This window comes from Cydia pomonella, chromosome 3, assembly GCF_033807575.1.
Source record: "Cydia pomonella isolate Wapato2018A chromosome 3, ilCydPomo1, whole genome shotgun sequence".
Lineage (NCBI taxonomy): Eukaryota > Metazoa > Arthropoda > Insecta > Lepidoptera > Tortricidae > Cydia > Cydia pomonella.
This window is the reverse complement of record NC_084705.1, coordinates 17,780,474-17,798,624: the sequence shown is the minus strand read 5'-3', so window position 1 is coordinate 17,798,624 and position 18,151 is coordinate 17,780,474. Positions and strand designations below refer to the sequence as shown.

Genomic DNA, 18,151 nt, shown 5'->3' with positions numbered 1-18,151 from the left:
TGTTTTCTGATTTCAATTGCTTCACCTCCTTTTCTGCTTTAGCTATATATAGTTAAGACGTTTCTTTCTTATATTTTAAATATCCAATTTATTCGTCACTTTGATTAAATGAGTAGCAATATCTTTCAACCGTAACTAATGGGTTATTTTATTAGGCATTTGGAGAGTAGAAAGACTAGCTGTAACTCGGATTGGGTACCGAGGTATATGTTCACAAACTTGCAATATGTAGGTACAATTTTGCCTAAATTATGTTATATTATATTAGTGTTTTTTTAAGCCCGCGGCGCCGCTGGCGGGACGACATCGAGGCCGTGGCGGGCGTAGCCTGGACGAGAATTGCTGCGGACAGAAATACATGGCACACGATGGAGGAGGCCTATGTCCACAAATGGACATCACAATAAATATTTAATAAATAAATAAATACAATAATTAGTAACATAACTTATCAACCTAAATTATAAGAATGCATGGGACAATAATTAAAAATGAAATTCAGTATTTATCTTTATAATTGTATAAATTTACACTGCAAATTATGAAATATTATTAATACTAAATCTATTTACAAAATCATTGCATGTTTTGAAACCAATGTAATATTTATTGGAATAAATGGCTCTACTACTACTACTACTACTATATTAGAGTTTCAATAGCAGAACCCTCCGTTCGCACACTTAAGACACGTATTGCACAAAGAGATCATTGGGGAGGTTCGGTTCAGGTTCGTACCGGTGACCCAATTACTTGCTACCATTGGTCCAAACATTACTGATTGGTGACTTACTATTGACACTCATCCACACAGACTTGCTAAGCGGCTGCCCCACTCCGTTCTCCACGTTACAGGAGTAGAGCCCCTCGTCAGCTAGGGACACCTCCTCTATCACGAGGGTCCCATTGGGTAGGCTGAGGATCCCGCCGCCGGCGAGCTCTAGGACTGGCTGCCAGGTGCCAAGAAGAGCTGGGAACATAAAAATATTCTCCTGTATATACAAGTATCCAGGGCATGTTTCTTATTACACCGCATTTTCTATAGAACCTGGAGGAAAAGGTAGGCGATTGCTTGAATTTAGGCAACCCGGTGGGAATTTAGTTGTCATGATCCCTCCGCCATACCTCATGGTAGGTATTTACTTATATATTTAAAAAAAAATTAAAGCGTGAATAACAAACTTATCCGCATCATCTATTTATCACTTATAAATGTAAATGAAAATTCGGCTTATGTACCTAAATGAAAGTTCACTTCAAAAACTCAAAAAAATATTTACTACCCGCGTGTGTAGGGTAGGTTCTTAAGTTTTATTAGAAGTAGCGTATAGGGTTTCAATATATCTATAAATTGAATACACGTACCGTCTTTCTTCATCCAGTGCACCTGAGGCTGCGGGTAGCCGCTAGCACTGCACGATACGGCTCCCCTCCGGCCCAGAAGGAGCGAAGAGTTGGACGGCTCTTCCAACCATTTTGGAGCCACTGAAAAATAATAAATACTCTTAAATAGAACTGTGACTGCTGTTAATTTGTACTGAAGAATTCCGATATAAAACTTTTTTTTATGCTGACGACTGGTTCTTGCTCCTATAGTTTCAAAACTGAAGAGGGGTATACCTTTAATGTAAAGTTCTGTAGATCTGTTAACCTTAGCGACGTGGTTAGAGGCGACACAGGTGTAAACTCCACAGTGTTCTAGAGATACCTTCTTGATTACCAAGGCACTGAAGAGCTCAGAACTTCGTTCTACTACCTAAAACGTTACATAACTGATTAATAATTAATTGTTTTTAGAATTAAGTAAAATGAAAGAGGAATAGGTATATACATATAGTTAAGCTTTTCATTGAACGCTTCACACACGTATATACACGGTGTTTTTTTAACTCCGTTAACTTCGGGGTATGGCTAAATTTAATATACTTAAAAAAACTGAATGGCATAGGTAGCTAATTTTTAAGGCGCGATATCGATATTCAATCTGTCTATGGGAGGACAATAACCCCTAGCGCCTACTTTTTTTAAATTTTGCCGCTTTTTTCTATTGTCGGAAAAGACTATAATAACGTTGTTGTAACACGGGCATTATAATTAGAATCTACAAAAAAAAAAACTATGACGTATCAATGACATTTCGAATATCGATCGTCCGAGATAGTACTTGCATTTAGTAGCTCATACTAAACACCAATCAATACCAAAGATACATTGATTGAGTAAGATGTGTAAAATCTAAGACGATTTCGTGCTTCGAATTTGACAGCGTATACATTTTGCGGTAACTCTGATTGTCAAAAGTTGACGTTTGACAATTTAGTGGCAGCAAAACATATGGCACAGTACAGCGCAATCTGTATTGGATGTCAAATTAAGGGGCACGTTTTTTTCTTAGATATTAAATACCTCTCGCTATTACAATCAATTCTCTTTTTCAATATGTAAACATGTTCTAAGGCAAGTGTAGACGCTCGTAATCATTGATTGTCTCGAAAATGGAGTTAATTAGAATACCGGTTCCTTTGAGAAAGTTTCTTAATTTAAGCTCAGGAATGCTTGAAATTAACGGACTTTAAAACAAACACCGTGTATATAGCATCTGGCGTCCATCAACCATGAAAAATTGGCAGTCATATTTGAATCACTGTTATTAGAAGATATAATTAAATTTTTCTATTAGTATTAGAACTGAGGGACAATATGTATTTTGCGACATGTGTGTCTACAATTTTTAATTCATTGTTGTATAAGGGTGCTACAGGCTACGACGGCGTAGCACTCATCACTAGGCTTCGGAGTTTTCATAGCTCAGTAAGAGCGCTATGGAGTGGATATTAACACTATAATAAAAGTCAGGTACTCATACTCATTTTCATTCAGTCATTTTAACATATTTTTGCCCTGCAATAATTTTAATGATTTTGTGAAATGTCATGTCATTCATCACTTGAAAAGCTCGTCTTATAGTAATTGTGGTAAATTATGATTTTGATAACTCCATAAATATCTGTAACAAAGGTTATAGAACTCAACTTGATTAAATTAAATTACTTTGCGTTTGCGTTTTAAGTTTATCAATTGTATGAAAATCGCAGCTGTTACCGTACCCAAGCTATGTGAAAAATATTATACTCTGCATCTTTAGATATTTAAATAAATGTAGACAAACAATTTGTACATTTTCGGATAGTTACGTGTATACAATTTATTGGTTAACCTATCAAATACAAAACCTCCTGGATCTGTCTGTCACTGAACGACCTGACTTTTACCTACATTATTTGATCATGTAATGTTTTCATCTACCCTCAACTGGCTTAAGGAGCCATTTGAGGGTAGATTTTGTTTACTTTTATTTAATTAAATACCTAAAGATACAAAGTATAGAAGGTAGAGCTCGTACGTTTGCGCAATAAGCTTAAATTATTCAAAATGTTATATTACCTTTAAACCACTAGGTATCCTCTTCCCATCTTTTAACCATTCAAAATGTATTGGTAGGTCACCACTCCTGACATTGCAATACACATTAACAATCTGGCCCTCCTGTAAATTATTGCCTAGTAGCAAATCATCTAGCACTGGAGCTTCGATGACTTGTATTTCGAAAGCTCTCCGAGCCATCTCTCCGGAAGGACTGGTGACTATGCAAGTGAACACGGCGCCATTTTCCTCTTTAGAAACCTCTGTGAGTGTTAAGACTCCGTTCATGTTAACTGTTGGCGCGTTTCTTTTACGTTTCTGGTTGCGTTTGTATCGTGTTTGAAATGGATTGGAATTGATTGTTTTGCCCTTGTACTCCCAGTCGATTTTACTGTAAAATGATTGCTTATAATTTGTAAGGTGTTATTTTTATTGTCTGCATACAAGTATCAATAATTTATTTAATATTTTCAATAAAAAGATACACTTACCTAATAGGATATCCGTAAAAAGGACACCTCAAGTTGATCGATTCACCACTCTGGACTTTGATCGGAGGTAGTACTCTTATGTATGGAGGACCTGTGAAAAGATATAATATGTAATAATACATATTAATACAAACGATGAGTCTGTCACACCTCACATAACATCCGTATGTTTTGAATCTAGTTTGAAAGTATAATTCATTATTACGCGAGAATATGTACCGTATGTAGGTACGATAAAAATGTTATGATTTCTGAATGGTGATAAAATGTTTGTTTTATGTGAATATTGAATTTGTGTATTTGGAGGGACAGGACAGGAATGCGGTGTCGATACTTAGCGGAGATTAACCTCCAAATAGATATTGAATAGCATAAGGTTATAGGCGTTTTATCATTTGTCATGTAGTTCAGGACCTACAGGTCATAGGCACTCCATTAGGTGCTTCCGTGCAGCCTAAATTATTATGGCCTTAGTAGGTGATTATTGGAAGTTTCAAATCTCACGATTTTACCCGTTCTTCGTGTAAGTAACAGGATCAGGATCTAAGGGTTGATTCGAAAAGCCCAATCGGTTTTAGGTTAAGTGTATATTTGAAACTTAGGTTATTCAGGTAGCAGGATCTGTAGGCTGATTTGAAATGCTCAATCAGATTTCGAATGAAACGAACGTTAACAAAGAACGTGACTAGAATGTTTACGCCACATGTACTTATCCAAATAATTAAAAATGTAGGAGGTTATGAGCTTACTTTAGTTGCGTCTACATTTTAAACCTTCTGAATACAGATAAATCTCCACTATAAAAAAGGTGTAGGATATATCAAACACGTGCTTCATGCGTAAAAGTGTTATGCGTGTAAAAGAGGGCCTATGTGTGGTATCCGCAAATCTTTGCAGAAGATTCGCAATGCGGCTTGTGGGAGTTAGTCTTATAGCCACACATATCGTATTCCAATCTTACCGTAAACGTCTAGTCGGTTCTCGTGGACGGCCGAATATTCGCCCTCCGAAGCGATGCAGGAGTACAGCCCACCGTCCTCCACGCGCACCCGCGTTATGTTCAACTGAGCGACCACCGAGTTGTCGGAGGTCATCAGCTGACCTAGCGAATACCTGGAAGGTTAAACAAATGGTTTTTAATAGACTGAGATATTGCCGACAACATCTCAGTCTATTGATATCAGAAAAATACAATTTGATAAATGTGAGTGGGAGTACAAGTGAATTTATTTTATATACATGATTATTGATCCATGACTAACCCTGGTTTCACCGGATTGTAATTACCTCTCCAAACGTCACCGATAATCGCATGCGATTTGCAATACAATGCGGCATTTGAACGATCGTGATCGATTAAATTCGTTACTTAGCCAGCAATTAAATATGTATTTTAAAATTGCATGCCATTTCTTGCAAGGTACAGACCTTCACACACAACACACACAGAAGCCTTAGGTGTCGACAGTGCCTAATAGCTCAATAGTGTTTCAGTAATAACCTATATTATTTAGGTACTATTTATTTAAAGATACTTAGATCGTATTTGTCAAGGAACCTATAGCTAGCTAGTCTAACCTCGCATCAGTGGTGACTACGACCCCGTCTCGCTCCCAGGTGAATTGAGGCGGTCTGTCCCCCGTGGCTGAGCATTGCATGCTGATCTGAAATTAATCAAAAAAGTGTTTTTTAATGAAATTCCTGGAATTAGTGGCATTAAAACGCAATTCTAACGGGACTATCACACTGATGCGGATTCATCTCCATGACGCTCCGGTATGTGAATATATTCACGTATTTAGCGATGTCCCGGATTCTGAGAATAGTGGCACTAAAAAGCAATACATATTAAAATAAGCAATAAAATCTTGATTTAAACTTTCATTTTTATGTATTTGTGATATCAAAACTTTACTGATAGCGGTGGTGGCCGAGTAGTTTAGGCATCCGACTTTCAATCGTTGGTTCGAATCCTGGCTTGGATAAATGAGTTTTTCGGAACGTGGGGAATGTAATTTGATATTACCACTTACTTTACGGTAAAGGAAAACATCGCTAGGAAACATGACAACTGCCAAGAGGTTAAAAGGTCTATGTGACGTCCCCAACCCGCTTTGGGCCAACGTGGGAAGTATAACCCAATCTCTCGTGCATGAGTGGATGCGTCTGGCCAACAGTGGGATGAATACAGGCTGAATATAATTAGGTATTATACTTACATCACCGCCAGGAGTGACAGTCCTCTCTGTGAAATGTTGGGTGATGATCACTCGACCATCAGACAGACTGCGGTAAATTCGTTTTCTTCTGTCAAGACCTGAAACAATATAATAATATACACTTTTAGATTTTACTCATGATGATCAGTAATTAGCATTTTCAAGGTTTTTAAAGGTCTACGTAGAGGCATCGTAACAAGTACACACATAACTAGTTTTAAAACGAATACGGGACTTAATCGCGTAAACTTACGTTTATTATATGGCCTGACGGTTCGAACGTGACATTACGCTTGTAGTCACAGTTCCGTATTCGTTTTAAAACTATGAACGAAAATCGTGTTGGTTTAAATTAAGTACACACATGTAGATATTACTCAAATATTTAGGCTCTATCTCCGACATATTATGCTGCTGATTTTTTGTCCTTAGTACGGCTGAAGGAAACAATAAGGTTACGGTCTACTGAAAAATAAACACACGTGAAGGTACTCGTAGGTAAGGTCACAAGCGCGTTTCCGATTTCATAAAGAACCTACTCACCAACCACAGATTCGAAGACGAGTAGGCAAACCGGACAAGAACAATGTCAAATGATTAGATAAGTAATGCCAAATAGAATGAAAATTCCATTCATTGCCAACCCGACACAGCAGCACGGAACACACAACCCTAGCATCGCTGACCAATCACAGGCAGCAGGTGGCAATCAAACGCGTAATTGCAGTTTGCGGCGATGCTAGCTTTATTGGGTTAAGAGCCCATCTTGCAGCCGGCGCCTCGCATCCAGTCTGTTTCAATTGCATTTATGTTAAGTAGTTATGTGCGAATAGACGCACTTTGGTCGTATCCTCGTAGATAATCAAATAGCTTCAGTCGAGCAGGTTGCAGCGGTAAAACCAGTAGTCATGTACGGACGGCGTTAATGAAACAACAGCTCCGATGAAGATTATGATTTATTCTGATCTAATTAGGCAGGTTACACGATTATATATGCAATGCTTACGTACTAATTATATACTACACCACACGCCTCACCAAAAAAGGAAAAAAAAAAGAAAAATGCAAATTTGTTTTTCTTTTTTTTTTTTTACAAAATAAAACAAACTTTCATATTACACGCTAGGGTGTAGGGTTGTACGGTTTTTATGAACCGACACTTCTTTATCCGTAACCTTAATTATTACATTTGGGTCAGATTCTCTTACAACTACGAATCGAATGGCCCTTTATACAGCGGGTCCAACTTATTACTAAGCGCTTCATTTTTAATTAAAATCAGATCGTCTGCTTTATAACTTACAGGGTTAATATATAATGGTCGTATTGCGTTTTTCGCACAGATTTCCCTTGAATTAAATTACATTTTGCATCATATTGACATTTTTGTAATCTGTATTTTAATTCAAAGGCATAGTCATTAAAGTTATAGGATCCAATGAATTACAAAGATTACTCGGAATATTACATTGTCTGCCAAATACAAGCTCGTATGGAGTATATTTTGTTTGTGAATGAACAGTCGTATTGTAAGCAAAACACCAGTAGGGTAACCATGCACTCCAATTTCTAGTTTCATTGTTAGTTTGAATACGCAAATAAGATGTTAAATGTTTATGATTATTTTCTAAGGATCCTATGGTTTGATGATGGTAAGATGTTGACTTTAGATGAGTTATGTTTAAAAGTTTGCATACCTCTTGCATTGTAGAGGATAAAAATTTGGTGCCCCGGTCAGTTATTATTTCTCGAGGGATACCGTATCTTAGAATAAAATTATTAACAAAAGCCGTCGCTACCGAGACAGTGTCCTTAGATGTAAGCGGATACGCCTCGACGTACTTGGTCAAGTCGCACTGAAGCGTTAATATATATGTATAATTATTACTATCCTTAACTAAGGGGCCCACTATATCTAAAAATAACCTATCAAACGCAAAGTTAACTGTGGTTGTTATGACCATCGGCTCCTTTGTATTTGCAAAGTATTTCTGACGTTGACATTTGTCACATCTTCTCATCTCATCTCATCATCATCATCTTGTCATTTGTTCCATCTTCATCTGAAGGCCACGTGACCGTTAATTTCCCTTCGGACTATCTTCTTATGGCATCTCAAGTATATTTTCTACAGTCCGTATATAAAAATCAAGCCAATGATGATAAGTATGGTCAGCAGGATAATATTTGTATTGCTGATATGGAATGCCAAATCCTTCACTGTGGCATTTGCCTCGTTGCTGCCTCCCGACGCTGTCATCTGTCATCGCTTCAAAAAGTGTTAATGGACTCGTTAACATCCGTTACATTTTTCTAAGTCCGTTAATCGTTAATCCCAATGCGCTGCACCGCGAAAAACTAGCTCTGTTAAGTACGTTCGGGCCAGTTGAAAAGTGTGGCGCGTAGCGTGTATTATTGTATCGTGAGAGAAACGAAACTATTTAGGTAGGTATAACTTGCTGGTGCTTATGAGTGAGAAAACTACGAAGAAAGATTCAGATGATCGCTAGATTGTTTTATTACTGAGCGCCGCATAGAGTGACGATTGTTTCGTTTGTTAGTCGTATACCTCGAAATCAAAAATTCCTTGTACCTTTTCACCTATTCGCGTTTCGCCGCGATCTCATAATTTCTGAACAGATTTTTTTCCTGTAGTATGATTTCTGGTCGCCAATTACAATGGTGTATAAAATTCATAGTATATTTTACTTCCCTGCCTTTCTTCACTGTAGTCGCTTTTCACCTCGATAGATATTTGTTTATAATGCGTTATTACATATCGCGATATTTCCTTTAAGCACTATACCTCTATAGTTTTGTCTTGTAAATGCATTTCGCACTTGTAGTTTATCTCCTGGTTTTGAGTGTGATATATGTAACCTTAGAGGTAGATTTCCTAAATAACAAATTCTCCAAAGCTAGTTAATGTATGGCTGTAACAATGAGGTCAATAAGCGACCGTATTTTTAATATATCCCAGTGGTATAGCCAATTTTTTTTACGATTAATACAATACAGTACAACAATATGCGACCCAGGTAAAATGCAACAATTTTTTTTTGCGGCTAACTAAATAGGCTATTGATAATACATGCTATATCAAAATTTGCTACTGTTGTAAACACCTATTGAAAATATATGCGGCTATCTAAATAGGCTATTGAAAATACATGCTACATTAAAATTTGCTACTGTTGTAAAAATCTATTAAAAATATATGCGAGTAATAAAATATACCACCAATATTACACGCTACAGTAAAATACGCTATCACGGTGAAACGCGAATAGGTGAAAAGCTACAAGGATTTTTTGATCTCGAGGTATACGACTAACAAACGGATTGTTTTGGTTGATTTGTGAAGTATACAAATTATAAAAATATTACGTACGGCCTGATTCGAAAAATGATTAAGACACGTTTAATATCTTGAAAAGATCTTTAAAAGATCGATAACTAAACGACATGTCAAATTTGACATTTATTTCGATTCCGCTGTGATCCCAATAAGATCTATCTACGATATTTCTATCGTTAAAGTGACATTGGTAGCCCGAATCGAGCTGCTTCTGTTAATTATACGACATACAAACGATGTCTAAATGAGAACTTATCTAAACAGGAACTTATCGGTTATCGTATCTCATTCTTCGAATCGGGCCGTTAGTATTTGGATTTTGTGTACTCTCCGTGTTAGCTTGCACCTATGTAGTGTGTGTATTTATACAGAAAGAGTGCAAGAGTGAGAGACTAAATATTAAATAAATAAATATTATAGGACATTATTACACAAATTGACTAAGTCCCACAGTAAGCTCAATAAGGCTTGTGTTGAGGGGTACTTAGACAACGATATATATATAATATATAAATATTTATAAATACTTAAATACATAGAAAACACCCATGACTCCGGAACAAATATCCATGCTCATCACAAGAATAAATGCCCTTACCAGGATTTGAACCCGGGACCATCAGCTTCATAGGCAGGGTCACTACCCACTAGGCCAAACCGGTCGTCGGAATATTCACATTCCAATTTCACTATGGAGTATGGACGAACATACGTGGTCGTATTTGAGGGACTAGGCTAGGTACATAGGTATGTTAATTTTGTATTAATCTTTACCTACCGCGAAAATGACGAAAATCTAAATTTCGTTAGAGTCAGACCAAGATAGCAAGTATTAAGTAAACGCCGTCATAATTTCATAGAAATATAGCCCAGAAGACGGTACGACGATTTGTGTAATCAATCAGTAATGAATGCACTTAGTAAATGCTAGCCATAAAACATTTAAATTGACTTTCATGAAATCTCATGTTTAGATGAAGTCTGGGTCAGGCGACACGACGCGTTGGTAAAGACATTTCGACCCTTTGGAACCTTAAAAAAACATAGATCTTCTTTAAAATAATTATCGTTAAATGGAAAAGGGCGTTATTAGTATTTTTTATTAACTACTTATATGTACTTAATAAGACAGTTTAGTACCGAAAAATGCGAGAGACATGCGATTTTGCACGTCATGCACGCATGTCATCATGTCGTTCCCTGCGACTGCAGCACGAATTACGGCGCGATTGCACGCAGATTGCATTACCGGACGGACGGCCGGAGGCTGTCAGAGACCAATTAAGTAGCTATTAACTATGTTGATGGTTTCTTTTAACAACATTTTTGATTAAGAGGAAAGGGAACCCCATTATCCTCTTTGGATATTAGATAACATTAGAGAAAGTATGTTTATGCAATTTCATTTTTTCATTCGCTCTACAGTCAAATAACTACTTTTTTCAATGATAATCGTTTTTAATCATGTAATGTTTATTTCTAATCGGTTTAGTGTTTTAAAATTTCTAAGTATTAATATACTTAATGGTTTTTAACTCACATATGGTCTAATTTATAATCTGTGGATAATTGTGGTATAATTTATATTAGACCATTGACCATTCGTTTTGATATATATTTTCATATTTTGACACATGCGTTGACACTCTCGCGCCGTCCCACCTTCCGGGTACCAGCAGTGGTGCTGGTCGTGCCGCGTCCGCGGCCGAAGACCTCAAACGCCGAAAATACGCCACCCTCGTCAGTAGCTACATTTTCGAGGCGTTTGGGGTCGAAACGCTGGGGCCGTGGGGGCCAAGCGCGCGTCGGCTCTACAAGGACCTAGCGTCGCGCCTTATAGATGCCACAGGTGACCAGAGGGCTGGCCAGTATTTTGCTCAAAGGATAAGCATTGCCATCCAACGTGGCAATGCGGCCAGCCTTCTGGGCACACTGCCCATCGGCAGCGACTTGGGAGACGTTTTTTATTTACTTTAAGTTTATTTGTAGCCTTTTTTATTATTATTAAGTTTATTTATAGTTTATTGTTATAATTATGTAATATCTGTGAAATAAATCTTACCTTTTTATTTTGTATGTTTCAAGATTTTGGTAGTAGGTTTTTATATAAGTACTCATTGCACATATACGTATAAAGCCCGACCTGTACCCCTAGTGTAAATTTGATCGACATCATAACGTGACGAACGTGTACTGCATACACGGCTGCATTCTCATGTATCTTTACGATTTTGCCCTAAATATAGAGGAAGATAAACGTCGAAGTAAATTATGCTAGAGCTGCAAGTTTGCGAATAGCGTTGGTTATTTTAATTTATGATGCCTAATTGAATTGAATTGAATGACTTTATTGCGTATTTGGAAATTCAGGTTACAAAGTAGCAGTTACAATTGCAGAAAATGAGTCACACCGAACCCTACCTTTACAGGTGTACACGCTATTACATCTAGTTCTAGAATTATATTAAATAAATAAGTACAAAATAAAAATTACAAAATGTCAACTAATATAAATAATATTCAATTATTAAATGGTTAATGGTAGGTCCAAGTAATCATTAAGGCTGTAAACGCACTTATGAAACTAATGAGTTTTTCTTACAATAAAACTTACAGAATTGAAAATATTTTAAAACAACCGAATTTGAACACGTTTATAATAAAATACCAGACTGAAAATCTGTAAAACTTATTAAAGTATGGCGATGTTGAGTTTTACGAGTCTTTAGTCTAGCCAAGTGTATTCCTAATGTGAGTTGACATCATCACAGCAACGAATAATTTCTAATACAAGGTGCAGTGATCCATGTTCATGCACCCAGTAACCGTACCAAGGTGTCTTAGAAGGCATCATCGTACCAGTTATACTCGAGTTAGGTCCTTTTGCGGCACGCCCACGCGGACCGGTTTCGTTAGAAATCTAGCCGAAGCCGCGTACCGTCGAAGGGGTACTGTACCCCTAGTGTAAATAAATTCGATTTTGAAACGTGACGTACGCGTTTGCGTTTAGTGTCATTTTGTATTGGATTTAGAAAGAGCGCGCCAAGCGGGACGTTTTGGAAACTCAAAATCCTATACAAAATGAGACTTAACGCAAACGCGTTCGTCACGTTATGATGTCGATCAAATTTACACTAGGGGTACAGTATATATGATTATTGTCAAGAGGGCGCTGTTATTCTCATGTATAGAGTAACAGTTCAGGGGGCCTACCACGAACACCAAAATTCGCAAATTGCGGGGATTTTTCTCTTTTACTCCGATTAAGGCGTAATTAGAGTGACGGAGAAAAAAGCCCGCAATTGACGAACTTCGATTTTCGCGGTTATAGCCCAGTTTAAGTAGTATGAAAAATTTAGTTTCAATTAAATTCCGCAATATGGCGCGTGATCATATATTACTGGTCAGGCTTTACAATACCAAAGCTTTATAGAGTCTGGCTACTGAAATATTAAACAAATTTATGGTGGGATAAAAAAAAATCTTGGGCTGGTCACAATTTGTGTAGTAGGAATTATAGTTTTGATACTAGAAAATATTTTCCATTTTCTGTGCACACGTATGGTACCTAAGGAAATAAATTAAATATACGTTGACGTGCACTCAAAGTCAGCTCACATAATTTCTACCACTATGTACGAAGATAGACATGTTTCGCTAAGATATTTTTATAGTAAGTAAGTAAGTAAGTGTTTTATTTGTAAATATAGGTAGAGTTACATTGGTGGTCAGTTTATATATGTACAGTTTCACTATATTTTGCCAAACGGCGTACAAAAACATTAAACTTAATACTAGAAACAGAACTATCATGCTCACAGAGTACGAGTAATTATTATGTAATCCTACTTACAGCTATGACAATTCAATAATGAATATCAGGTAGTTTATAAGAATTTAAATTGTCAAAATATAAAATATAAATTTGTAAATTTGTATCATTACATATAATTCATAAATATTATGTCCTTAGATGTCTATTAAAAAAAAAACTGTTGTATACATATCATTCTAAGTCATCATTTAAATAATCAGCAATGGAATAATAACATTTATGAATTAATAGTGTCATTAGCTTATTTTTTAATTCTAATATATTTAGTGACTAAAAGGTAATCGGCAATTTATTATATATTTTACTGGCCAAGTAATACACACTTTTTCGCAACAATGATGTTTTTGCAGGAATTGTGCAAAGATTGTGTATATGCTTAGGTCGCAGATTTCTGTGAGAAATATCAAGATGCTTTTTGAACAAGCTTGTATTGTTTTTTACAAATATTATCACTTCAAAAATGAAAAGCGAGGGCACCATCAAAATTCTTAAGTCTTTGAAATATGGTACGCAACTGTCGAGTGTTTTGAGGCCACACATTGTTCTAATGCACCTCTTTTGTGCCTTAAAAATTAATTCTCTATTTGTGGAATTTCCCCAAAAGATAATACCATACCGCAACTTTGAAGCTACAAGACCATGATATGCTACTAAAACTGCGTGAGGACTTGCTTTTTTGGATAGTATATGTAGGGCGTAGGCATACTGACTAAGTGTTTTGAACATTTGTTCCGTATGGGCTTTCCAAGATAAGTTTTCATCAATTTGTACCCCTAAAAACTTTGTGTCGGTAACAAACTCTATACATTGACCTTCATATTTGCAGCAAATTGGAGGAGGTATTTTTCGTTGGTAGAAATGGATAATTTTAGTCTTATCTAGATTTATCAATAAGTTATTTATATTAAGCCATTTAATTATGTCAACAATTGTATTATTAATTTCGGATTCATAGTGATTAATATCTTTACATTCTATTATAACGTAATTTCGTGGAAGGTCATTGATATAAAGTAGAAACAGCAAAGGGCCAAGAACGCTTCCTTGCGGCACACCATACTTTATTTTACGTTTATCTGATTGAAAAGACTTCTGCTGCTTAGTCCTCAAACAAATTTGAGTGAGCTCAGTATATTGATCTCTGTTAGTTAAGTATGACCTGAATAAGTCCAACACATTCCCACGTATTCCATACGCATTGAGTTTTTTTAAGAGAATCGTATGGTCTACGTAGTCAAAGGCTTTGGTCATGTCCATGAAAACTGCACAAATATAATTACGCCTATCCATAGCATCTATGACGGGCTGTACAAGATCAAATATGGCTATATTTACCGTTTTTTTGTTTTCTGAAACCTTTTTGTTCTGTAGCAAAAAGTTTATATTTCTCTAAGTAACTATACAGTGCCTCATATATAACTTTTTCAAAGATTTTTGAGAAAATTGTTGCCAGTGCAATTGGACTGTAATTTTTTATATTTGTTTTTTCACCTTTTTTATGCAATGGCTTTACAATAACAGACTTTAAGTTATCGGGATACACTCCAGTTGCAATACTTAAATTAATAATATAACTAAGAGGGACAGCAATTATGTGTGCCACTTCCTTTACCACTTTAGTGCATATGTTGTCATGTCCGACGCTGTTAGTGTTTTTCAAAGACTTAATTATTGTGAAGATGTCATGAGGAATAGTTGGTTTCATGTACATAGACTGAATGCAGTTTACATTTATGCCATATTCTATTCGAGCTGTGCCTTCTGATGGTATATGATCAGTAAAAAAGTTATTGAACTCATTTGCTATGTCTGTTGGATCTGTAATAATAGTAGCATCATCTCTAACAATTTTTATATTTATCAAATTACTAAAACTGACCAGTCACTTCACAGATTTCTTTAAAATATTGGTTTTCAGTTACTCGTTAGCCAGGGCCCGTAATTTTCATGCCAATGACATCAATTTGACGTCACGCTCCATATAGGGTGATCCCAAATAGTTTTATTGTAAATTATTAATCATTAGTCATCAATCATTTTAATCATGTACAAATGACTTCAAAAGTACTCTACTTACACGTGGAATAAATAATACCTACTTGATACGTGAAACGTAAATAAAAGTATTTGATTTGTTTTTCAACATACATTTTATTAAATGGTTAACAACACATTACAATAGTTACGTAGAAAACAGAATTCCTCTCTAACGTAAAGCACGCCATCCTTCTTGCATTAATTCCCATGCAAAGAAAATCTAAGTCATCTTCGCGTTCATACGTAATGCAATATTCATAAAAATCCTTTTGTTTTGTAATCGCATTTTTGTTTGTTGTGTCACACATTTGGTTAATTATTCCAACTTCAAAGAAAATGTATAATTGATGCACACATTTTTCTGATTTTAACAACTAATACAATTAGGAATTCAGTATTTTTATTTCTCAGTGGCACCAAAGAGCATATAATCACTACGTTTTAAGAGACGGGACTTCCATACTAGCGAGTGGAATCCCTTTGTTTCGCAAATCATTACCAAAATGTACGACAAAGAACTGTCAAAGAACCATAGTACCAACATAAGCAATTTAAATAGTGTAGTACGCTACACGCTTGCGTTTCTTATCGATATCGATAAAATGGGGAGGGTTGAAATATAGACTCTTGTCTACTAATTTTGTACTCGAAATCAAGTTAGGATCGAGTCCACATTTAAGTTGTATGTTATATAGTGGATAGTTCTATGAGTGGACTAATACGTGGTCGGGCTTAATGTGGACTCGATTTTTTTTTAGAACACCTTGTTGTTATTCACCACTACGAAGGATCAAAGTAGCACTTTTTCCCTACTAGGAGGGATCACTTTTTTCCTCTTTTTGCATACTTCTTAGGTTAAATTATTTAATTACCATTGATTAAATTTATTTATTTATTTGTACCATAATAATTTCCTCACAGGTGATGTGAAAAGCAGTATGTAAATTTATCACGTGGTAGCAAAAATATTTCCACCTTAGGGTGGTATTCCACCTATCCAATTTCTTGGTCCAATGTCATTGCGTCTTACTCTGTCATTAATCAAAATGTGAGACGCAATACACATTGGACAAAGAAATTGCATAGGTGGAATACCACCCATAGGCGTTAACACTTGAATCCCTCACTACGCTACGATTCTATTTTAGAATACCTCGTTACAATCAGATTGTAATTATAAAATCCTTCACTATTTTTTTTCTTAATTTTTTTTATTAAAAGCACTATTATTAAAATGATCTGCAGATACATGTTTCAATAAATGTAACTTTTCTATGGGAAGATGTATCAGGTCTTCGTTCCCAACAAATTTAACCCACTGCCTGCATCTGAAAACATACAGCCTTGGTTATGTGCAGTTTATATTCCAAGTGTTTGCTAATGAGATGATCAACTGATTATTTAGCGCTAATATGCATCTATAAATCAAATCATATATGTTAAATAATGACCATTAATGCATAGATGATAGATAATTTTCCACTGAAAATCTTCGACGAATTAATTTTGTGTCACATTGCATGCAAGTTGTCAGGAAATTTCACATATTTTATTTAATTACTTACACTGATATACAAATAAACATACAATTATCGATAGTTTTAGTACATCCCTAGTTCAAAACTAAAAATAATATAAAATATCAAATTTTCGATGTGTTTAAAGCCTGCTGCACCAAAATAAGGTCAAAAGTATCTAAAGCAATACGTACCGGTCTTTATCCAAGGGAAATTTCGTCATAAAATCCCTTTTTTCGTGATTTTCTCGAGTGGCTCGCTTGCCACATATTTCACACTTAGTAAACCGTTTTCTCGGTGGCATTGTAACAAACTCGTTCTTTACTCTGATCACGGTTCACTATTTTCGATATTTTCACTAAATAATAAAGAAATTGCACGAAATACCCGAACAAAAAACAATTAGGCTGACAGTTGACTTGATGTAAACTTGACAGAATAAATAGCACTGACGTTTTATTTTTCTTCGTTGGCAAAGATTTGCGAAACAAGTTCCATACAAAACTTATTTTGTTCCTAGTTGCGTCAGCCTGAGTGGCACTTGTAACATTTTTGACAACACGTCTTTTAAATATGAACGAATAAAAAAGGTTACATTTAAAAAGGTTTTATTACATAAGTATTGATTAAAAATAGTCAAGGAAATTGATTTGTGTAACATTACGCACTTTGTCATAGTGACAATCAACATCTAGACGCTTGAGATTTCATATTATTGTCACTGTCAATTATGACGAATTTAATCGGAATCAACTCTATGCAGCGTGACGTCATTTTAGCGTCAACGGCATGAAAGTTACGGGCCCTGCTCGTTACATTCCAATGTTTTGATTTTATTGATATTTTCCAGAACTTCTAGTTAATCCGTTTCTTTACACACTTAGGACTATTCATGAGATTCAGGTATTAATAAATTCACGTACTTAATCAAAGTTATACGCAAATGTTAGAACTAGTACTTAAAGTATCAAAATATTAATAGAGCTACAACCTACTAAATTGTTTACCTACGTCTTGTAAACATAGCAGTTTTTCGTTATATAACGCTTCGCGTCCGACTTCGCACATTGTCGTGATTATTTAATTTATTAAATAATAGTTTGCGGACTTTACTCAGTGTAGTCATTATTAACCCCTCAAAAACCGCGAACAATTTGAATGAATGACAGTATACATTGACAACAGACTTTTAGCTTTTTTTTTAATCATAGACAATTGGTGATACCATTAGGAAATATCTGTCAACAATATTTGGCTAGCCAGACTCTATA

The 18,151-nt window shown here is 35.7% G+C and overlaps 1 protein-coding gene across 1 annotated transcript in view; it reads right to left on the bottom strand.

Annotated features, from left to right (window-relative positions):
• LOC133516200 (cell adhesion molecule Dscam2-like) overlaps nt 1-18,151 on the bottom strand; it is a 294,499-nt gene that overhangs the window by 29,718 nt on the left and 246,630 nt on the right. Inside the window, exons 7-14 of the mRNA XM_061848998.1 lie at nt 6,134-6,231; nt 5,493-5,578; nt 4,876-5,027; nt 3,915-4,005; nt 3,445-3,814; nt 1,621-1,756; nt 1,366-1,485; nt 794-970 (exon numbers count right to left, since the gene is read on the bottom strand). Of these exons, the coding sequence (XP_061704982.1) occupies nt 794-970; nt 1,366-1,485; nt 1,621-1,756; nt 3,445-3,814; nt 3,915-4,005; nt 4,876-5,027; nt 5,493-5,578; nt 6,134-6,231 (1,230 nt within the window). The remainder of the gene's footprint in view (nt 1-793; nt 971-1,365; nt 1,486-1,620; nt 1,757-3,444; nt 3,815-3,914; nt 4,006-4,875; nt 5,028-5,492; nt 5,579-6,133; nt 6,232-18,151) is intronic.